The sequence below is a fragment of the Glycine soja genome, chromosome 11 (assembly GCF_004193775.1).
Source record: "Glycine soja cultivar W05 chromosome 11, ASM419377v2, whole genome shotgun sequence".
Classification (NCBI taxonomy): domain Eukaryota; kingdom Viridiplantae; phylum Streptophyta; class Magnoliopsida; order Fabales; family Fabaceae; genus Glycine; species Glycine soja.
In genome coordinates this window covers 8,641,388-8,658,555 of record NC_041012.1, presented here as the reverse complement: position 1 = coordinate 8,658,555, position 17,168 = coordinate 8,641,388, and the positions used below count along the sequence as shown (strand labels likewise).

The 17,168-nt window shown below is 33.5% G+C and overlaps 2 protein-coding genes across 6 annotated transcripts; one reads left to right on the top strand and one right to left on the bottom strand.

Annotated features, from left to right (window-relative positions):
• Positions 1-360: 360 nt before the first annotated feature.
• On the top strand, positions 361-2,084 carry LOC114375068 (B-box zinc finger protein 20-like). Its single transcript, XM_028332818.1, has 3 exons — positions 361-839; positions 986-1,381; positions 1,745-2,084. The coding sequence occupies exons 1-3, from the start codon at positions 654-656 to the stop codon at positions 2,027-2,029; spliced, it is 867 nt and encodes a 288-aa protein (XP_028188619.1). The 5' UTR covers positions 361-653; the 3' UTR covers positions 2,030-2,084.
• A 512-nt stretch (positions 2,085-2,596) lies between these two features.
• Positions 2,597-17,074, bottom strand: LOC114376193 (kinesin-like protein KIN-7D, mitochondrial). 5 transcript variants are annotated; one of them, XR_003658921.1, is made up of 27 exons: positions 16,472-17,074; positions 16,233-16,330; positions 16,011-16,100; positions 15,676-15,728; positions 14,049-14,114; positions 13,654-13,707; positions 13,372-13,431; positions 12,955-13,033; positions 12,767-12,834; positions 12,420-12,476; positions 12,222-12,326; positions 11,946-12,050; positions 10,588-10,695; positions 10,333-10,464; positions 10,044-10,226; positions 8,958-9,137; positions 8,388-8,528; positions 7,314-7,433; positions 7,159-7,209; positions 6,888-6,935; positions 6,608-6,754; positions 5,573-6,307; positions 4,851-4,980; positions 4,642-4,740; positions 4,501-4,543; positions 2,972-3,011; positions 2,597-2,803 (listed from the first exon to the last, which is right to left on the bottom strand). XR_003658921.1 is itself a non-coding variant. In XM_028334165.1 (25 exons), the coding sequence occupies exons 1-24, from the start codon at positions 16,801-16,803 to the stop codon at positions 4,655-4,657; spliced, it is 3,228 nt and encodes a 1,075-aa protein (XP_028189966.1). In that variant the 5' UTR covers positions 16,804-17,074; the 3' UTR covers positions 4,236-4,543; positions 4,642-4,654. The 5 variants fall into 5 exon arrangements, 3 of the variants coding, with proteins under 3 accessions (XP_028189966.1, XP_028189967.1, XP_028189968.1); XR_003658920.1 differs by having other exon boundaries at positions 2,597-3,011; XM_028334165.1 differs by lacking the exons at positions 2,597-2,803; positions 2,972-3,011 and having other exon boundaries at positions 4,236-4,543.
• Positions 17,075-17,168: the final 94 nt, after the last annotated feature.

The window sequence follows — 17,168 nt, the reverse complement described above, 5'->3', positions numbered from 1 at the left end:
CACACACTATCTAATACGCATTATAAATTATAAACAGCTAAAATTTAAGTGAATAATAAAATTATCAAAAATTTTAATTTTTAATAAACTTATGTCAATAAAGAAAAGGGGTTTAATACAATATGCTAAAGGGTATATTTGTGAGTCTCAAATATGGACATATCTTCTAATAAAAATTTAAACCTTAATTCATTTTACCGAACTCAATTTCCGTTGCTTCTCTCCTAACCAATTTATACTGAAGCCTTGAATTAAAACAGTAGCGTTTGAATCAATAAAAGAGGCAGATGAAGTCATGTCATGCCGCCTCCAGAACAGCGAACTCAAAATGAGAGTAAATTTTTTTGCTATAAAATAAATAAATTAAGCCAACTTGCTCACTCCCAGTAGTTTACTCGAAGAAAGTGAAACATAACATGGAGAGAGAAAAGAGATAGCTATGTCTGTCTGCTATGGCATTCATCTATTCTAGATTTTTCTTTCAGCTGATCAAAAAACACACTTAATACCCCTCATCGAGCCTAGCTGTTCTCTCTGGACCATGATGCTGAAACGCCCATAATTTCCCCCCCCCCCCCCCCCCCCCCCTATTCTCTTGGCCTCAAAACCAATATCTCCAATCAAATCCAGCATTCAGCTAACTATACCCAAAGATGAAGATCCAGTGTGATGTGTGTCACAATGAAGTTGCTTCCTTTTTCTGCCCCTCTGATGAAGCCTCTCTCTGCCATGCTTGTGATCGCACCATCCACCATGCCAACAAGCTCGCAGACAAACACAAACGCTTCTCCCTTCACCACCCCACTTCCAAAGACTCCCCTCTTTGTGATATCTGTCATGTATGTACTCACTCCTTTTCTCTTCTCTTATCTACTGATAAAAAAAAGTTCCCACATTTCTTAGGAATACAAGAAAACCGTAGTTTATAATCACTCCCCCTCTCTTAATGTGTGATATATTCGTTTCTCAAAACGGTCTTTTGCAGGAGAGGCGTGCATATCTTTTTTGCAAAGAGGACAGAGCAATACTATGTAGAGAATGTGATCTTTCTATTCATGGGGTCAACGAACATACCAAGAAACACAACAGGTTTCTTCTCACTGGCGTAAAGATCGGTGCTGATGCTTCAGACCCAACATCACTTTCCTCAAATGACACTGCCATTGAAGAAAGAACAACCTCTAGTTCTAAAATAAACAGACCAATAAGTTCTTTGTCAAATGAGAATATCAGTTCTTCTCCCACGGTTGGAGACAACATGGCTTGTGACACGGGTTCGGTTTCAACTAGCAGCATTTCTGAGTACTTGATTCAGACCATTCCCGGTTACTGCATGGAAGATCTTTTAGATGCTTCATTTGCATCTAATGGTTTATCTAAGGTATGATAGTAGTATTCAGTTCCCTGAATTTTTTTTAATAGATACTCATAGGATTATAACATAGAAATTGAAAATAAATTAAGCTAAAATCAACTTATACTTTCAAAGAGCAATCAAGACGAAGGAGATTTAGTTCGATTGGTTAATCAGGTGCGTGAGTATTTGTCTTCTATTCTTATGGATAAAAAATAGAAAAATCAAATGAGTATATAAGTTGATTTTGATTCCGAGAAAAACTAAATTCATTTCTTTTTCTTATGAGAAGTTTATCAAAATAGCATATATAACTTCAATTAAGAAACTTGGATACAGAGGGGCCAACTTTTATTTAACAAGTTAGACTGATGGTTTATGTTGTTTCAGGATTATGAGCACCAATCAGCGTTTCAGAACCAAGATGTTCAAGTCAGCATGTGTTCGTTTCCACTGCAAAGTTGGGTACCACAATCTCAAGCTGGATCCCCTCAACTAATTAGCACTACCTCGAATCTTCATCCCCAGATTAATTCTTTAGTTGGAGTAATGGAAATGCCTAAAGCCAAAGCTAGTGAAGGATACTCCAATTGCATATATAATTATGACTACTCAGCTTACAAAGTTCCTTCAATTTGTCCTCCATTGATCAAAAAATGTAAACGCTCTCGTTAATCAATTGTATGTGAATTTTGTTGCAAAATATTAGCTTATTTTGTTTTCTTCGAGATTTGGAAGTTCTTTTTTGTTCTCTTAATTTCTTCGTAATTCTTTTTTCTCGTCTGAGGCTTCTTCATTTTTATTTCTTTGGCACGAATTAGTTACCCCATCAGATATAATTCTCTTCTTTCTTAAGATGCTGTTCAGCTAACACCTTTTAAAGGCCATCCTTATGTACAATTTTTTTATACAGCACCTTATATACAATATTAATTACCCCATTAATTTACTTTTGGTAACAAATATATATATTCTAATATAAAAGTATAAAGACAAAAATTCTTTTGGATGTGTAGCAAATGTAGATTAATACAAATAAAGATGGATATAGAAATGAAAATAGGATATAATAAGTTGATGGGGTGATGTAAGATTTTGTTGTATTCATGTGTAATAATTTATTTAATAAAAAAATTTATGTTTAATTTTTATTGTATGTCAAAAAAATTTGTACAAACGATACTCATGTATTACAAAAGTAAAATTAATTTTTAATTCAATATATTAAAGACATCCATAATCTCTGAGAAAACAAATTATATCTATATTCACATGTATATACATATAGATATTCATGGATACTTACTAAAAGAAGAAAAAATCAATAAATACACTAATCCACTCATCTGTACAGTATGTTGAACTTGAACCTCATGTTTTTCACACCATGGAACTTATGTCGAATTTCTATGGATCCAATTCACTCATCTGTATAATATTCCACCGCCCCTACGTTAAAGTTTGACCCAAATTGGTGAGGTACACGACAGCACTTCAAATCATCTAGCATTTCTTGAATATCAGAATCATCTGAATCTACCGTGTTCCGTCCTCAAATGGTAAACTTTATAATTACAAAAACATAATGGCAAAGGTAAATCAAATCGTAAAACTTACACCATTTTCCGTCCTTACTCCTTCAATAGCATATCAATTGCTGCAAGGTTTAAACGAATCAGCATTTCCCCCTTATTTCCACAGAAACAACATTGCTTAATTTGTACAAAACAATTTTAGGATATAATTTCTAAAGGATTTTTCTTAAGCTTTTTTTTATATAAAAAAGTATTAAAATATACTTTTTAAATATCTAGCTAAAAATTGTTTAAAAAATAACCAAAACGGATTCTTAAGATAAATTTGGATAAAAAAAAGTTCTATAATATAATTTCTATGAATTAGTATTTTTTTATGTATGATTTTCCTTTTAGAAATAAGTGTTTTTCTTTTACAAGATATTAAAATTAAATTTTCTACCTTTATATATAAAAAAATATATTTAACAATCCTAGTTTATTTAGGGTTTATCACTCATTTAGTTCATATAAGTAACAAAAAAAATCTATAAAACAAAAGGTATAAAAAAATATTTTTAGTCTTTTAATTTAAAAACATCTTATTTTAGTTTCTATGCATATCATTTTTAAGACAGACATTGTCATGCCTATTTGTCTACATTTTGTTTAGGAATAAGACAAAATCAGGTAACATGCAGTTACATATATAGATTAGTCATTAGAGGATAAAATAGGTAAAATAACGTAAACACTAAAATGGAGTATTGTCTTTTGTAATATTCAACAGAAATAGATTAATTGTATAAATAACCAGACAAACCGCAAACTAATTATTGCATAACCAGTTTTTATATACACGATTAATTAAGACTTTAGTAGCAAAATTTAAAATAATTTTTCATAAGTTTCAATACAAACTTTATTATTTTTTTTAACAGTAAAAATAAAAAATAAATACCAAAAAATTTACAACAATTCACATACATTACTAAAAAAATTAGAATAACTCTTATTCATTATTTAATCAACTGAAATAAATCTCCTGGATAACTTTATTTGTATTTTGATACATTCTTGTTAACTATGTTCTTCCTAATATATAATTGGCATCAGTAAAAACTTTATTTTTCTCTAAAAACAACAACTGGGGTTTGTAAAAACTATAGAGAAGCTTCGAGCAATTACTAGATTTGTTTCAATTAATAATGTTCTACTACATGGGTTTCAAAACTTAACGCACTGCTTCACCCCAAAAAAAAAAAACACTTGACGCACTGCAATACCAACTAGGCCCCCTATTAAGAGAAGAGTCAAAGCTCTGCATCACAAGATTTTTTGTTAAAAAGTTAAAACACCAAAACATCTGAAGGGGAAAGGAGGAAACTTTGTTCTTATAATCTGCAAAAGACACAGGATATTCAACAAAAAATCTGCTGTATTACATTAAAACAAACACACTATGTGCACATGTACTTCAGCAGTGTTGTTTACACCCTTTCCATTTCCTTTTTACATTCCTTTTTCCCACCCCTTGGCCTATACAATTTCCAGGGTAGAGTAAAAGAAAGATATTATCGATATAACTTTTAAACAGTTTTACATACAAAAATACTAATGAAAGAATTGCACCTGTGGCCGCACGGATATATTAGTTCAATGAGATAAAAAAAACCTGGAAATTTTCGACAGCCAAAAAATGAAAACATGTTATATATTTGTACTTGTACAGAATTTGAATAAAGCTCGAATGTGTAAAAAATTGCAAAAGACCTTTTTAGAAGAGTCAAGAAGTAAAAGCAAAAAGTCTATCTGAAATATTGGTGCGGCATAATGGACATTCAGAACAAGCAAGTGAACAAGATTTACACACTGCAAAGGCAAACAAGAGGTTGTAATTCAGTCTGAAAAAATTCATAACCAAAGGAAATTGCCAAAAATGTAGGCAAGAAAATACTCAGGCAATGTAGGAGAAGACTTACAACAAAAATGCCTGCATGGAAGAAGAATTGCTGCAGTTGAAGATTGAAAACATACTTTACAAACATGGGAATTGGCATCTCCATTGCCAAGATGCTTGAATTCTTTTTCCCTCATCTCTTTCATGCGTGCCTAAAATCGTAAGTTACAGATCAAAAAGTGTACCTCTGTAGCTTTTTTGTCTCATTACTAATTAAAAAAAAACTGTACAGTAAAATTGAAGTAATTCTATGCATTTTGAGATCTTTTAACCCAAAAAGTTCAGGATAATTATCATGCAAAGTAAAAGTAGCAATGTAAAAACAATTGCATAGATTGCACACTGCTATAGAATTTAGACCTCCTTGGTACCAAAACATTTGTAAGAAAAAAAACCGTAAAAAACCAGGACACAGCCATAGACCCATAGCTCCTTGAGAATTTCAAAAAAAGATTGTTCCAGAGAAAAAGTAGCTGCCTTGAAATCCAAAAGTAAATCACTCAATGTTCAACACATAACACAACTACTGAGAGACAGCAGTCTGAAGTACATCATTGTTTGTGCTAATTGGGTTTATGAAACAAAACATCTGGAGGGAGATTTGGACTTCCAAATGGGTTTATCAAGGAGAAATTTAAGGCTATTTGAGAACTGACTAATTAATACTCAGTATCTATAGAATAATAATCAGTTCAAAATTTTCCATAATAAAGTAACACACAAATAAACGTGTATGGATGTTACCTTGAGTCGAACAACCAAGGGGTCTTCATTGGTTATTTCATTTTCTGGTATTGATACATCTAAAATCTGCTCCTTGGGGATAATACCACTTTCAAAGTCATTAGTTTTCAGATCATTTGTATGTGCTTCCTCATCAACTTTTTTTATATCAATGTTTGATTCTGGGACGGCACCCCCTTCTTTCTTTAACTTAGCCACAAGAACCCACATATTTGCCAAATCATTCTCCAACGAGGCTTCTCTTTTTTTGGCCTCTTCAACCTTTTTCCTGTACTCCTCTTCTAGAAATTCCTTTTCAGCTAATGCAGCCTCAAGAGCTGCCTCTCGCTGTCTCCTAGCCTGCAGTTCCATCTTCAGATCATTAGCATCAAGACTCCATGACTCAAACTCATCCATACCAACTCCCAGACATTCATTAGCACGGCTAGAATTTCTTCCCTTCCTCCCTGATCTTGCATCATTGTACTTGCGGTTAACACCATTAACTGTTTGTACAACACCATTTCGAGCATTGGCCTGGTCTCGAGCAGCCACCAATTCCTTTTCCAACTTTGCATTCTGCAATGAAAGTTTGGTCACTTCCCCAGCCAAATTCTTCAACTCCACAGCAGCTGCAGAGGCCAGTTCTTTGGCATAAGAAGCTTCTTCAGAGAGTTTCTGATTCTGCACATGCAACCCACTATTCTCTTCTGACAAGTGAACTTGCTCTAGCTTCATTTTTTCATTTTCAATCTCCTGAAGAGTGAAGAAAAATGTCAGACAATTCAATCGAATCAAAACTGTAACTTGGACAAGAAAATAACTATTGCAGACGCTGGCATCTGCAAATATATAGTTCACACAGAATCCTTAAAATTGATTTTATGTAGTAATCCTTACTTGATTTTATCAATAATAACTAACAGACTGAAGGCAGAGGAAGTATACAGACTATTAGGGAAGCATTAACGAAGTAAAACCAAATGAAAGAGGATTCAGAAAGCACATAATCCTCTTAACCATGCTGCTACTTCAAAAGAACACATTAATAGTTACCTGGGATTGTATTTTCCTTTTCAACTCATCAATGTGTTCACCAGATGGACACTGATCAGTAAACATTAACGAGGTACCACCAGTAATTGTTGCCAGTTGCTGCTCTAGCAGCTTCACCTTTTCTTGCAATTCTCTGTTTTCAGAACACTGTCAACAAAATTACAAAAAACGGGTGTCAACATAGACATACAATTTCATAATAATTTCCTAATAGTAAGCGGTTTCTGCTGCATCTTCGACTTTAAGGACGAGGAAAACAGCCAAAAAGATTAACACGTACCTTATTATCTAACTGTTCTTGAAGGACACGGTTGTCTGCAGATTTTATCTATAGATATATATTTAAAATTAGAAGTTATTATAAGAGAATAATCAATGTGACTAGCGTAAATCATAAATTCAAATTACATTTTAAAAAAGAAATTGTAAAATGCAATGACAAAATACTAGTTGAAAAAAATCAGTGGGCACTTCGAACTGGAAATAAATTGAAGATTGAAGGCTCAAGGTGAATAAGCGCCATAATATATATATAGATAAAATAGACATACCTCCAGCTCAAAGGCCTTTTCATCACACTGAGTCACTAATCTTGCGATTGCCTGTCATGACATACCCGCAAAGAAAATAAAAATTATAAATGACCTTTATTGCAGCATTTACATAAATACAACTTTCGAGTATATTAGAATATCAAAATAGCCACCTGCTGCATTTCAACCAGTGATGAGTTAGCTACGGATGATTCACCACTCTCACTTATTCTTTGTTCTAAAACCATCATTTGCTTCTTTTTTTCTTGGATATCTTGTTCCAAGTTCTCAATCTGTAATAAAGAAATGCACATTCTCCATATAAAGAATTTCTACCAAAAATTTAAATCTGCGATACATGGCATATCAATTAGAGTTGGATACAGCGCTTTTTGTAACATGGACCATCGATTCCACGTAAAAAAATGTGCGTAGATCTGTTTGTGGAAACGTGTGCAATCAGATTTAGTGTGTTTGGTTCCCGTTGAAACCACGATCAATGAGATTTTCCCACTTTCCAAAACAAGAAAGTAGAAGTCCCTTATTAGTTTTTAGAATGAAAGCTAGTTAGTTCAACGTAACTGTTATCCAAGAACACACAAGGTATCTTTCTGTGCATACAATTATAACTTGTTTATGCATGCATAAGAAATAAAATATCATTATAATTAATTAATAGTGAGATAAGTCATAAGTACAATATTTTTTTAATGCATAAGTATAATATTTTTATAAATGAAATGTAATTTTGAGGTTTAATTTATGTGATATATCTATATTTATTGGATATGTTGTACAAATAATTGTCAAACAAATTATGTTGGCACAATTATAAATACTTTTTTTGATTGCGTAAACAAAAATAAAATGTATTTTTTTATTTTATCACAATTTTCAATATTACATATAATAAATGAATGTGTGCTGGGAAACCTAAATAAATATAAATTCAAAAAGTACAATAAATGTTGAAAATGTAATATTTTTTTTTTAAAAAAAAGTTCAAAATAAAAGAATTTGAACATGTAGGAGTGTCAAAAGGCCTTCCCATAAAAGCTGACATGAGAAACGTAGAGTACGAGGTAAACACATGATTTCAATAGAGTACGAAGCTAATTTTAGCACATATGCGCGTCATTCTTCATTTCTAATTTTTACGGAAAATTTTAGTCCTCCGCAATGCATCTACCATACCATTGATACCAATAGGTTCGAAATCGTCACAGTTTTAAAACAAGGCAGAATACCTGTATTTTGGAGCTTTCAGGATCATTTACAGACTGCTCTATTAAGCGTTTCAAAGTGCTAGTACTGAAAGCAATATCCCCAGCAAGCATTTTGACTTGCTCGACAAGAAGATCCATCTCATCAGACATTGTCACCCCTCCCTACAATTTAATATGCAGTCAAAAAGGAGATTTAATAAGATATAAAGAAACCCAACAGGCCAACACTTTTAAAGTATGAAAATACAATGAGATACAATAGTCAGCAAGAAACCAATACTTTTTTTAAAATTATAAAGCATCGCAGCAAGGGATATTCTATCAGTATTTACATATTAGATATAAATATAAAATAAAGAAATCGTGCAGAAGTCACAAGGGAGCCCCACGAGGCCACGATCACACATCCACTGAGTTTGAGGCTTTAACTAGTTTTTGAAATTGAATTAGACCTTCTAATTTCTAATAATTTTTCTATGCATTGATTTAGCCAGGACTGTGACACATTCCCAAAACTGAGGCATCTAATATGCATATTATGGAATGAGATTAGCAAACAGATATTGAGGGGGAATGGGAACATGAATCTACCGCTGGTAGCAGCCGTGTTGATTCAGTGATGATACAGCTAGTTGGGGAGAGTTCTTCGTTCCGTCTACTTGACGATATTATATGTCTAACATCATGAGACGGATCAGATGACACAGTGGAAACATCTTTTTGACTCTCATTTTCAACCAAAAGAGATCCATCACGTAGGGCATCATATTTCTGGAAGAAAAAGGAATAAGCTAGGTTTTACTTACTCTTTAACATCTATAAAAAGATAGTCACATAATGCAAGGTTCATTTGGAACTGAGACATCTTTCTGAAAAATAACAAAATATTTGACTAGATATAATTACGATGTCAATAACCAACTCAACCTGAAAGCGGTAGAGGCTTGACAATGGTTTATATCACATACCCCCTCACAAGAAAACCATTTGTGCTTGAAATATATGGACAATGCTTAGGCATGAATTACCTTGTGTTGAAATTTAATTTAATTATGAAGAATAAAGCAACAAGGACAAATACTTCACCACTTCATCAAAAAGGCTTTGATATATTGTGAGTAGGAATGAAAATAGGCCAAACTGCTTCTGGAGGCCAATGGCCTAGCCTATACCAGGCAGGCTCAGGTCAAGTAAGATTTATTGACTATATAGGTAAGCTCAATTTTTTTCTTAAAAGCCTATTTAATTCAAAAGACCGTTTAAACAGCTTGAGTCTTAAATTTAAGAATTAAGTCACGCTAAAACCTTGAAAACCCTAACCTAACCCAACTTTTTTCCACCCCTAAATGCAAAGAACCAACTCAGCCAAAAATCATGAGCTACTCGGGGGACTCGGAGAAGGCCGTGAATGATTTGTATATCTAACATAAACTATGAAAAGTACAGCTTTATCATTTGTGTACTAACTTAAGTGATAGAAGAAATAAACTCACTACCAAGTAATCAACAGCATAAAATTTGTCAGTACGGAGATCTAGAATAAGAAAAGAATATCAATTTACAAATAATATTGCAGCTAATCATGATAAGGAGTTCAAAGTACTTGCACATCTAGAACGAATATTATTTAAAAAGAACGGTAAAACACACTTCACACCAATTGAAGGAAGAACTCACATCATCCTCACCAACAGAAGGACTCTGCTGATGGCTGGAAGCATCAGTTAGATATCCTGGAATTGCGTTCTTTGATGAAACCAGAATGAGCTTGGTTAGCTTCTGGATCCGACTCATAAGAGCAACCTTCGCTTCTTCCTCTTCTTCCAATCTTGACTGCATTTTCACTTGACCTTCTTCCAACTACTCATATGTCGGTAGTACAAAATGAGAATCAGATCTTGTTACAAAATCACAAAAACCTGACTAAGAAATGAAAATATGAAACAATTCAGGGGAAGCTAAAAACCTTTTGCTTTAAGGTCATAATCTCTTCATGGTTGACACCACGTTGCATCCCCTTCTTAAGCTGATCAAGTTCATGTTTGAGGACTGAAATTTCTCTTTGGTATTTCTTAATTAGAGATTTTTCGTCAATAATCTGTTTTAACAAATTATTCAAGAATCAATCAAAAATCTCATGGACATGATAATATTCATGCAGTTTATTTTTATGAATAATAGTCTTGCAGTTATGTGGCTAATAAATAGATTTGAAGCGGACCTTATTACGTGAGGCATATATTTCTACTCGCTTGGCCCTGCTAGCAAACTTCAAGGTATTATGAGTTTCTTCCATATTACTGGATGCTGGAGTTATAGTGCAAATAAGCTGAAATTTCCATGTCAAAGTCAACATTAATATGGTGCTCATGCAAACATTCTGACATACTTTGTTCACATACATCCATTACAGAGAATAAAGAGGAAGGAAAGAATTTTTAAATGACAAAATGACCAAACTACTAAACCATAAGTCTCAAACAACAAAATCATGTCATAATTGTGTGAAGCCTTTATTTTAAAAGATTGAAAACAGAAATTTAACAGCCAAATTAAATGTATAGAATGAGTAAGTAATGGTGTGACACCTATTACAAAAGAATAAAAATAGACCATCAAACTGATCAAACAGGGTGCATTCAGTAGTGCACATTCAGTTCCTTTTAACAATTTAGGATTTAACTTCTCTACTTCATTGATGAGGAAAGGTGAGAAAAAGTAAAAATAAGTTGCTGAATTGTGTTAATCGCATTGATGATACAGAATTACACATTTAGACCAATCCATCCATGTATCACATGATTCAAAATGCTGCAATTCATCATCAGGGACAAATCTCGAGGGGGCAAGCAAGGGCTTGAGCCCCCTCTCTTGAAACTTTTCATCTATATACATATATTTTTTTAAGTTAATTAGTATAAAATTATATAAAATTAATTTTTTATAGTTATTATAATAATGGTTAATGTTAATTAATATAAGATTGTGTAAAATTAATTGTGTTTGTTGTTTCATTGCAATGATTAAAGTGATAACTATTATATAATTAATTGTGTGTTTGTTATTATTATAATAATAATTAAGGTTATCATCATTTAATATAAATATTAGTTTCAATTTTGTGTAAAAATAGTATTTTTTTTAAAAATTATTTATTAAAAATTAGACATTTAAACAATTATAAAGGAAGAAAATAAAACTTCAACCCCTTTATAAGATTTTTGGATCCGTCACTCTGCATCATGTGATATAAATTGCAAATTGTACGATTCTAACAAGTATGGCCTATTGGGGTAGAATACTCTATGTATTTCTCTATCCATACAGTACGTTGAAAGTACAGAAATGGCTATAACAGAGTTTCTGCCATTCGTATTAACAACTACCCTAAGAGGAAATTTTTATGTGGTGCTAACGTTTAGTAACTATCTTTGTAGCTCTATAATGTTTTCAGTTTATGCCCCTATCTACTAACATGATATACCAAGAAAGATGACTCAACAAATGTACAAAATTAAAAGGGACACCAAATACAGTAAAAGATTTTATCATTCAAAGAGCAGTAGAATCCAAACTCACTGAAACGTGGCCATGCCCACTAAGTGAAGACTGCAGGAGGCGAGTAAGCTTTGAGTCACGATATGGAACATGAGATGCTTTCCCCTCACTCAATTTTCCAATAACCTTTAAATTGAAACCATAAAATCAAGACTTTCAGGAGGCAGGTTTTGTGATCTTTCACAAAAATATAAATTGTAAATTATCTAACTGGTGATCTCAGGTTCCCACAATATGTCATAACTCATAACAAAACTTCTTCATAGCCAACAAATATAGTAAATACAAGACACCTACTGTTCCAAGTGTCAGAAGACTTTTGTTTATGTAAGATCCTTCTTTTCTTCTTAATCCAGTAGTTTCAGTTTTCGAGCTCTCAGATCCAGCAAGATCGATCAAGTTCTAATCGAAGAAAGCAAGCAAAAAATTGAGAATAGTCAAGTAATAATGTGTTTGTGTGTGTTGTCTGAAAAGTTCTTAATAATGTTCACATACAAGCTGAGAGAAGATGACTCCATCATAATCTTCACCATGGGCACTGCTTTCAATCATCTGCAAATGTATTGGATAGCAATAATAATACAGGTTAGAAGTGAAACAAAAATAGCTTAACAAGGTCCAGGATAAAAATCCAAATACATGAGCTGAGCAAGCATTAAACTTTTAACCAGCATGCAGAAAACACAGTTAAACATCTAAGCAGAATGTACGTATGCAACTCAGCAATTCAAAAACCTAAGGCCTCAGGCTGTGATGTAGATAAATTTCCTTTGACAATTGGATCCGGTGTACAAAAGGTTGCTTCGATAAAGAAATTCAAAACTCATTTTAAGAATGCTTACAAGTGTAAAAATGGTGTGACTTCTGCTGCTAAAGAGGTTAAAATTGTTTGATCCAACATGACGATGCTCTGCCATTAAACAACATCCTTATTAATAAAGCTTCTGAACCAAGTAACCAACAATTAACCATGAGAACTATATTACTAAAAATAATTTGGGCAAATGTAACTTTAAGTATCAGCTTTAACCTTCTCCAGCAGCAATAAAGGAAAGGGCATGTCCAGGAGACAAAACAACTTCTTCCTTCATACCCTCCACATAAGTTCCCTGAAATATAAATCACTGGTCATCTCTCGAACTAGTCTTAAGAAAACTGTTTGAAGAGTTCAAAATAAAGAAGAATTGTCTAAATTTTCTTCCAATAACCGATGCTGTCATTGTATTTTCTTGATGGAAATTATAACATTAATGTTCGTACTCTAAAACGAGCTTTTAATTCAAAGTTCATAGATACATGTCACGTCACATTCCAAAGGAAACTAGAAATATCAGTTCTCGTGTATTGAAAGACAATTGAGAACAGAGTAACAAAGGAGTTCATAGAAAGACGAGGACAAAAATTAATGCAAATAAGATTTCAATTTCAATTAGCATAAGTAAGAAACCTGTGCATCTTCTCTAACACGTAAATTTTGGCCAGTTGGGTCAAGCAAGTCATTTATCACCTGATCCAAGCAGAAACAGGGAAAGCATCTATTAAAAAAATAGAAAGAAAGAAAAAATCAGAAAATGTAACATTGGGACAATCAGTATCTCAAAATGGCAGATCCTGGAAACATATAATTGAGGTGAGGCATAAAGAGTTGCATTTAATGATGAACTATGTTCTAAACCATGTTAAGAACACAGATGGTGGGAAGTGTGAACACAATTTGTTCCATATTTACCTCATTGTATATTTCTAGATATGACACACGGAGTAAGAACTCTCTTCCTGGAGTCTGCAGTAAATGCAAATAGTTATTCCAAACTAGTCATTACAAATCAAAGATAAGTACTGACTAACAATTCTTATCAATCAAGATTCAAGGCATACAGCTCATGTATCCCGGGGGCATAAATGGTGTGCAAGGCAAGTAGATGCCTAATTGGCCACAAGTACAGCACAAAGCAATAGAGACTAGAGAGTAGTGATATTGATAACAAATACAAAGACACTGCTTATAGTTCAAAGAATGGTATTATAATGGAAAACAATGGCCAGTGCCAAACAGGTGTTTCTAAATACCCCACAAATAACAAAGACTTCAACAACATTTGTTAAGTTTGCATGAAAGCTCACATCTTGGATAATGCTGAAAACATCTTTGATAGCCAGCGGTATGATACCAGGAGAATATTGGTCTCCCTGCAAATATCATTATTGAAAAGCAAATCAGAAACAAAACTGAAGGGATCACATCAATTGTAAAAGTATACCATGAAACAGTTTCTAGTGAAAAAAGTGAATTGAAAAGGCAAACAATAAATACGGCATGGTAAATAATTGTAAAAACTTCAAAGTCAGCCAAATGTTAGAAGCCCAAAATGCTACTACATTTCCTTTTAACAAACGAAGTAAATACATTGCACCTACTGGAAACCATATAATATGTACCAAGCAAATCAACCTTAAAAATGGCTGCTAGTTTTATGTGATAATTAAGGATCTACTCTCAAATCAAATGATTCAGTTCCACTGTCCAAGTACAAGACCCTTTTCCAAAGCTAACATATTGTACCTTTATATTAAATATTAAATAAACTAAAAAACACTATTTATGTTAATAATTGTACCTGTATACTAATAAAATGTTACTTTTCTACTAATTTTAGTTGTACTTCTTTTAACTCAATCACCACTTCCTCTGTCTCTCAAGAGCCATTCAAATTTTCAGCTTCTGATAAGAATGATTATGAACTTTTTTGCATTTGTAAAATGATAACTAATAACTAATACAGTGCATTAGTGCTCAATGGCAGGTTCACCAAATCGTGTAAGGAATGACACTGGCAAACTAACTATCTACTGTCACACAACCGTAAGTAAGTTGATAGAGTTAAGAGTCCCACCCCCCCCCCCCCAAAACTTCTTTACCCTTAGCCAAAGAATCATCAAACAATAGGTGAAAAGAATCTAATACATGCATTCATCTTCAGAATAATACAAAAGTAAATGCTCACAAGAAAGTTGCTCTTATGTGGCATATGTTTTATTTGTATTAGAAAATTGAAAGCAGAACAAATTAGTAACTTACCAAAAAGACTCACAATTGAAAATTGACAAATAGCCTATGACACATAACAACTACTCTCTTTCATACAAAACATACACTGTTCAAGGTTACTCACTCATAAGGATCAAGAAAATTATAAAATGGTATCAATAACAATACACATTTGACTAACTTATCTTCATTAAAATACCAAAAGTATTGTCACTTCATTAATATTTTTTATCATTCCCCAAAATAGGCTGAACCAACATGCACTTATTGAAGATATTAAGAGATACGGATAAAGGTGAAAACACATAACTTGATTTTACAATGTCATCAAATCACAAATTGACAAGTATGGTAATTTGGTTAATTCTTAACTAATTTAAAAGTCATAGCTCCCATTATTTCTAATTGTGTAATAACTTTCGTATTGATAGTGTATAAAATAAACTCATTAAATATTTTATTAGCATCCTAACACTAAAGAAAAAATTGAAGCAAAACAATTTCTAAACGGCCAGATACTTTTGAAACGGAGGGAGTAATAAGACTATCCCGTAATAAAAATCTGCATATTTTACCAATTTAAATGGCAGGTTTATGTTGAAATATGATGAAAAGGTAAAACATCACAGCTTGACTTCCATCGTATAAACTCCAAATAACAAAGCTTAAAATCAAAACATTAATTTTAAAAGTGACACTTACGTGCATAGTATGTGTCTTACCACTACTCGTCACACCGTATGCAAACACAGTTCCTGCAATGTTTATCATAAGTTATCTTCCAAACCCAGCTAACTCCACCAACCACTATAATACTAAACCAATAACCACTACATATTAACTATTGAAATCTAGTTATTCAACTAGATGCATCAGTTTAAACTTCAAACTAAAGCAGCTTCCATCAAATCTTAGAATGTAGGTTTCTAAGATCAAAGAAATAGAATGACTCCGTAGTTGCTACTAAATCAGACGCTGCTAAAAACATCACATTCCCGTTGTGATAAACTATAAAGCCTTGAATCCAGATTTCATACCATTTACACCTTCCATAGCAGCCTTCACCACAGGTTTAGCAGCTACTTCATACACCTCGTCGGAATTCGTATGCGGTCCAAACACTCTATCTGTCACAAATCAAATCAAAATTTCTAACATCCATTTCCAATAATCGATACACTAAAAGCAAAAACCTAATTGCTCTCCACTAGTTCCCTAAAAAAATCACGTGAAGAAATCAAAGTTCGAAATGAAAATACCAAATGCATAAGCAGTAGCTGGATTATACTCATTCCTCACAATCTTATCACCGTCCGCATACCACGCGATCTCGTCTCCTCTCTGGTACTCTCTTTCACTGCAACCAAACAACACCGTAACCACTCATTTGATCTCAGGTAACTAAACGCGATAAAAATAGAAACAAAGCGAACGATTCGGTTGCTCTAAAATCCACAGCTAATGGATCTGATTCCATAACCACAGATCTAGGCATTACCTCAACGGTCTGAACCGAATCGTGACAGAAATGCTATCCCGAGCTCGGGACGAATCCACAGGCTCCGTGATCACCTCCTCGTCCATCCCGAACTCCACCGGCGAAGGATTACCGTAATCGTAGCAGACTGACTCGCTGTGACCGCGACTCGGAGTCATGGATCGACCACCACCACCGGAGTTGTAAAACGATGACGTGGAAGAGGAACAGGAGCGAGGCATTACGCGTCCGTTCGTGAAGGAAGAAGTGGAAGAGGAAGCTGAGGAGAGAGGAGTGGAGGGTTTGCGGTGCGAGAATGGCGAGCTGCTCCTTGCACGTGAGGATGAGGCCATCGAGTTGACTCACCGAGTTGGTGAGTCAGGGGAAACCAGCGAGGTATGAAGTAAAGAGGGAACACGAGAAGAAGAATAGAATGTGTCAGAACTCACATGGCGATAGAACGAAAAAGTGAAGAACATTTGGTTCTCTTTTTTTGTTTTTTTGTTTGACGCTTTAAGATATGATTATTATCACACAGAGAGAGAGTGTTTCGTCTTCTCTAAGACAAGTTGCAGTGGGTGAAGAAGATGGTGAAGATGGTGAGAGAATGTAGGGTATGGTCTTCTGAGTTTAAATTTTATTTTCTTCGTTGTAATTTTGAGTTTTTTATGGGAGAAATTTAAAAATTGACTTAGATTAGGTTAGATTTTTCCAAGTG